The following is a 6,761-nucleotide window of genomic DNA, read 5'->3' as shown; positions in this document are numbered from 1 at the left end:
TCCATCCTTGTGTTCTTCCAAACAACATGACCAGTGCTTTACTTTGGCATGTCCTTGAGAAAACGATTCTACTACTGCACTTGCAAAATCTTCCCGTCTGGCAAATTTGTCCATATCGGCTTGACTGTATGTCACAAGATAAACACTCCTTACGTCTTGGCTACTAAGAGAAGAGCCATCCCGGTCTTCTTCAAACTCTTCTGACAACAATAAAATACTTTGCGAATTTTCTAAACCTTCCATCTCTGAACAACAGGACAAAAGGTAACAATGCGCACGCGTTATAGCACTATTGCAAAATCTTTCTGTTTTCGCAAGGTACTCTAAAAAACCGAAAAAGAGCTCGTACTTTTCTATGAGAAGATCATGTGGTGTAAAACTTCGTGTCCAAAACAGCCTCTGTAGAGTGTTTTTTATTAACACCATTTCGTTTGGTCATTCATAATTTTCGTGCGGGAAAACGCAAAACACCGTAGACACAATCTTGGAGAAAACTGTTGAGAAAATGTCACATTCTCAGACCATTTTTCCTAACATTCTCGCTATACCGCGTCCTCCCTTCCCCCCTCCCCTTGGAAGCAATGTTGTTGTGTGTTCTAAAGCAACCCTGATCCTTAAACATTTGTAGGAAACAACATTGACCTGGGGGAAGGGGAATTTGGTACCGCAAATCAGTTGTTTTTGAAATAGTGTTGTTGCGTTACATAGTGTGCATGGAGGGGTAAAAATTCTCAAGTAGTTTTGTCCGGGATTGTAGCATGGTTTGGCCTCTCAGAGAAATGGGAAGTACGAAAAGAGTTTCAGCACCTTCACCCCAAACCATTCAGTAGCCTCTCGCCAGAAGAGCGTCAGACAGAAATGTCTAGGGTGCGGCGCATCAGGCCAGATGCAGTTGCCTATAAGAAGTGTAGGTCATTTAAGTTTGAAAGCAAGCTGCCTGCAGCACAATCAGGTGCCAGCAACGTAAAGGTACGAGTAGCTGGTAGAAAATATAACAAAAGATTGGACTGACTGTATGTTTACACACCAACATCAAACGTTAACTGCTGAAGTAAGGCCTTGCTGTTGTATTCTACATTCAGAAATTAAAAAGCCTCCAAATAAGCTGTGGAGTTTGCAGCTTTACCCTTGTGGTGTTAATTAAATCAGCTGGTGAGAAGAGAGATAGTGATGGTTGTTCCAATAATGTCTGTGCTATAATCACGGTGAAAATCATTTTATATAAATTGGACAGCCTTTCAGTGCAGATTCTTGCACTGTGTATAATAAAGATTACATAAAAATCTTTGCATTCTAAATGTAATAAGAGGTTGGGGCAAGCAATAATATATCCTTTATACTTTGGTAGCAATGCAAGTAGGTGATTTTACTGTTGCATGCTTAGTAGTGATTATAGGCCTTCAAGGGAAAGATAGGTTATATTTTTGTAATTAGGCGCTTTAAAACACATCACATAAAAAAATAGTGAAGTAAAAAGGACAAGACAAAGACAAAAATAACATCTACATGAGATTGTGACAAATCTTACTTTTTTTTTCAACATGGCATTCGTACAGAGAAGTACTTTTGAATTGTTATCTTTTTTTTAAAACAGTTTTTCTTGATGCTTCATTCCGTACATGTATCTTAAAGATTTTTTTTATTTATCTCTGTAAGAACCAAGACCAATCCCAAGTGGGAACATTCCCTTCAGATTATGTGAAAAGTCTAAGGCAGCACTTTAGCAGTGAAGAGATATCAGGGCTGACAGTGAAGGCAGATGCTTTGATAGCTAATAGGCGCTTCAGAGAAGGCTTCCAAGACGGCAGTTTCTTTGTGGATAGTGGTGTTGCTGTTCCTCATAAAGTAATTTGTTACAAGAGTGGGAAGACAACGTGTTCATGTTCATTTTTTGCTAGAAACAACCTGTGTTTTCATGCTCTGGGAATTGCTAAGCACAAAGACAGGCTTCCCGGCCTCCTTAAATGTTCTCCTGGCAGAAACCTTAATAACCTTGCAACAAATAATGCGCCAAAGCGGGTGGGTAGGAAAGTCCCCCCACGAAAGAGAGCAACAAACACAGCTGTATGTACACCCCACCTTTTAGAAGATAGAAATCAAGGGTCCGACCATCTTTCTGTTGAACAGGTGGATCCCTCAAAGATCATCATTCGCAAAAAAGATAGGCCAGAAGATCCCCCAATCACCTCTCCCCTTGATGTTAAGAGGATAGCAGGAGGCATAAGAAAGTGTGCAGGTTGCAGTAAAGAGATTAAGAGCGTTGTAATCGGGTTCAACCAGGATGAAGATTCCCAGTACTGTCTTGCCAGGCATGAGGCTTATTATTTTTGGAATAAGAATGCCAGTTGTTTTAAATTGCCCTCTGGATCAAGGCACTATCATTTAAGCCCTGTCTGTACTAAATCACACAGCAGTTTGGTGAAAAAAATCTCAAAGGGAGGTATTGACATTCCAGAAAGTATCCTTGATTTACTTAAGGAACGATTTCATCATGTTGATATAATTGACTGATTGTATAGAAGGTTCAAGTATGTTTTTCCCTTACGGTAAAGTTGGCATGACCATTTGAAGTAAGTTGAATGTGAAAAAAAAATCTCTGCAGACAATTTTTTGTCAGTTTGAGTTTTGAAATTTTTATTCTAATCAAAGATCAAAGAGTATTTTCCATTGCGTTTAAAGCAGCTTATTCTGGAAAGTAAATCATATTTGCAGTTATAGTGCATGAAACAGTGAGGGTGATATCTTAAGTTTCCTGGTTAGGTGACAAGCCATTTATTGACAAAATAATTGCTGAGTTCATGCCAGAAGGAGTATTGCATACAAAAATATACCTTGTCCAAAGTGAGTAAAAAGATGCATTTAGAGAATTATCCAGTGTAACCTGAGATGAACAAATTTGTTGTTTTCTTTCTTTTCCTCCTATTTACTTATTTATTTTTTTACACCCATTACATTCCATGAGAAGCATATTTTTTTCTGCATGCAAAAATACGTGTAGGGCCTCAAAGTTATTGTTTCTCAATTGCCAACATAGGAAAGAGATAATGCTTTACGCAAATTCTAACAAAGATTAAATTGAGGAAAGTTCACTTCTTTTTTTCTGACTACATGTAGCAGAATGTCTTCAGCATTCTTGGACTTGTTGCTGTTTCGTACTTGTAATCAAATTGTGTTATGTGTATAAGTGGAGAGCATTATAAGAGTATGGGTAGAAAAAGTCTTCGGTTGCACATGTACAGCCAGGTATGTAAACATTGTCTCTTTCAATCTAACAAATCCCTCTGTTTCTGTCATTTAACTTACATTCTTGTAAACATTTTGGCACAACCCACAAAGCCTTTTCCTCATACTTTTATGGGCCTCTTTTAATATGCACTTGCTGTTGCTCTTAAATGTTTTGTTTATATTGTTTGTTTTTTTTAAATGGCAAATAGTGCCTAAGAAGAAGACAAAGACATCAAAGTATTGTTTTTATTGTTTTTATTGTTTTAATTGTTGATTAAACATCATTCATGTCAGATCATTTTGTATCAGTTTTATTTGTTTTAACGCGAGTAGAGGTACATAGAAGATGTTCGGAAGCCCAAGGGCCATGCAGTATAGTTGCTGAAATGTAGCAAAATTCGATAAAAATTATTTTCATTCGATAAAAATATATTTTCATTTGATAAAAATATATTTGCATCCGGTAAAAATTATTTTCATTCGATAAAAATATATTTTCATTCGATAAAAATATTCTTATGCGATAAAAATATATTTTCATTCGATAAAATATATATTTCCATTTGACACAAAAAAAATGTTTTTATTCAATAAAAATAATTTTCATTTGATATAATGTTTTCATTAGATAAAATATATTGCCATTCAATGGAATATTTTCATAGGGTAAAAATATTTTCATTCGATAAAAAATATATTTTTATCCCAGAATGTCACGTGGTACTTGTTAGGCCTGGTCGCATAGGACCGATTCGCGCCAAAAATGGTTCGCCTGCCCTAGCCCGGTCTGTTTTGCTGTCGCACTCTGTCGCAGCTTTTTCACAGCTTCACTCAGCTTCACGAAAATGGATTTGAACCAGTCAATAATTCGTTCCGAGGTGAGACAAGCGTTGGAGGAGTATATGCAGTCGAATACCAATAAATCTGCAAATGCAGGGGAAACAGGAAGACTGGAAGGTAGTTGTAAATTAATTTTTTTCAGTGTACCGCCTTGCTTATACTTTCTTTAAATGTATGAACAGACGAGAGCAGATCTCAAATCGAATTATTTTAGCCGTAAACTTGTTATTTACAGCTTCCCCACAGAACACAAGTACAAGTACAACTAGCCAACGGCTAAACTCTCAAATTGGACAGGTTGTAAACCGTGCCAGGGATATTTTAAGAAGCAATCGATCGTCATTCACACGAAATGCCAGCAAGTCGTTTCAGAATGGCGCCACTAGCGCGTATCCTAAAAGACCCCGATTGTCGGGGGCTTCACGTTATGGAAATGTTCTTCCCAAGGATGTGGTTAAAACGGTTGTGCTCTTGGAAAATTCTGGTTCTTCAAACGAATATCCTTTAAAGAATGATACGATAATGTGCTATGCTGAAGTGGATTTCGTCACCACAGATGACGAACGTCTCGTGCGAAATAAAATCGTCGGAGCGTTGAAGACACAAATACCTGACATTGCACCGGATGATTTTGAATTTGTTAAAGTCCTCGGCAAAAGAGTCTCTACTCCTGTTGTAGCTGATGGCTACAACTGGGATTTTAAGCACGTTAAAAACTTATGTGGTCAAGGCAAATTGTATGTCCGTCTTAACAAACAGCAAGAACAGGAACTGGAAAACATTTCAGACACATTTGAAGCCATCCCTGTGGAAAGGCCTAGTACTATTCTTGCAGATAATAGGGGCGTGTCGTCTGTGAAAGAACCTGCCTGTCAATCTGAGACAGATGACGAGGTATTTACATGTATTTGTGTGATGTCAAAAGTTATTTTGAGCTGTTAGTATTGTCTTACTCTAAAATTCTTAGCCAGACATTCTATTACATGCTACCAAAAAACACAAACAAACAAACAAACAAAACGTTATCACACTGCAATGCGGCCAAAATGAGATATTTTGTATGTTTTCATCAAACTGCCAGATCAACTGTGTCAGATAAATTTGGAAATAGGGCAACATCACTAGGATATAACCGAGGCAAATTTTACCAGTCATATATGAAATAACCCTTGTAATGAGAATATTGCTTCATTTTCTTTTTACCAATGTTTTCAGAATGGCATAAGATGTCTTCGTCAGATGTTTCCACAACACGATGAGGACTATCTAAAAAAAAATATTCAGTGGTTCTTTAGACCTTCCAGATGCAATTGATGAAGTTTTGAAGAGTGAAAAGGAGCAAGGTTAAAAATGTTTACTTTATTTAAAGAAGTGTAGGTTTTGCAAAAAGAAGGTAGATGACCTTTGGAAAAATGATATGCCTATTACTGTGTTACAGTTTGATTTTTACGGTTTGATTTTTAAGAAATACAATCTCGTTCCAAGAGCCCACGTGTCTTTTGATCAGCACGAAGACAAAGAGCTCTGGAATAATCGATTTCTAGTCCAAGGTTTTAGGACTTTTTCACAGCGCATGCGTTGGCGCTGACCAAAAGACATGTGGGCTCTGTGAGTGAGATTGTAAGAAATACGCATGAACACTTAAATCAGTTGAAATGTTATCTTTCATTTTGAGAAATGAGGGTGGTTACACACTTTGACTGGGTTTGATATAGGAGTTTCCAGGGTATTACCACATACATGCCCCACAGTATCACCATAAAGCTAAGTGATGATACACAGGATGGAAGAAAGCTGAAACATTATTTGTCTTTTTTAGCAGTTTCTCTTGCAGAAGTACTACAAAGTCTTGCTAACAAGGTTATTACAGGTCCTGAAATTAAGATCACCATTGACCCAGATGACCTTATAGCTGATACTAGTGCATTCTACAAAAATTCTATTGCCTTTGATGCTTCTAAGCGTGTTAGAGTGCAGTATAAGAGCCAGCCAGCTGTTGACACAGGTGGAATCCGTCGTGAGTTTTTCAATGATGCCACAAAAGCAATAGCAACATTTCCAGCCTTCAAATTATTGGAAGGATCAGATCATAGGAAACTCCCTGCCTATAACAGCACATCAGTTCACTCAAGACTAATGGAGGTCCTTGGACGATTGATAGGGCATGGTATACTCCAGTCTTTCATTGGATTTCCTTGCTTTGCCCCTCCAGTGTACTGGTATATTGCGACAGGTGATGTCCATAAAGCTCTGTGCTATGTTACAGTTGATGATGTTAGGGATGAAGAGGCAAGAGAGTTCATAGAGAAGGTACTACTCCAAAAACCTGCGTGTAAGATCCTTAATTAATTGTAGGCAATGTAGGCTGAATAGGTTCTTGGTTAAATTTTAAATTTTTATGACGGAACTGAATACTGCTTCCATTACCCACAGAAAAATAAATTAACTTGGGTTCCATTTATAAGTATACAGTTAAGTCAAACTCCTTGTTACAGTATTCATCATAATTTTACTGTAACTCACATGTGAGAACTTCTTGATCTTGCTTGGCTAAACAGGTTCTTATATTTTGGGGCATCAAAATTGGAAATTTCTTCCAGCAGGTTCTTAAACCGCTAGGTTCTTACACACAGGTCTTTAGTTTTTAAAGTAATGTCAATAGTAGGAAATACAGGGAAACATGTTAATCTACAGTA

General features: G+C 37.4%; 1 protein-coding gene across 2 annotated transcripts in view; it reads left to right on the top strand.

Annotated features, from left to right (window-relative positions):
* The first annotated feature begins 3,837 nt into the window (after positions 1 to 3,837).
* The window catches only part of LOC140930667 (G2/M phase-specific E3 ubiquitin-protein ligase-like), a 4,535-nt gene continuing 1,611 nt past the window's right edge, over positions 3,838 to 6,761 (top strand). Inside the window, exons 1-3 of one of the 2 annotated variants that reach the window (XM_073380382.1) lie at positions 3,838 to 4,182; positions 4,301 to 4,959; positions 5,281 to 6,375. In XM_073380382.1, coding sequence (XP_073236483.1) covers positions 5,806 to 6,375 — 570 coding nt within the window. In that variant the 5' untranslated portion in view covers positions 3,838 to 4,182; positions 4,301 to 4,959; positions 5,281 to 5,805. The other variant, XM_073380383.1, reaches the window with a different exon arrangement.

Source organism: Porites lutea, chromosome 3 (genome assembly GCF_958299795.1).
Source record: "Porites lutea chromosome 3, jaPorLute2.1, whole genome shotgun sequence".
Taxonomy (NCBI): Eukaryota; Metazoa; Cnidaria; class Anthozoa; order Scleractinia; family Poritidae; genus Porites; species Porites lutea.
This window is presented reverse-complemented; position numbering and strand designations above follow the sequence as displayed.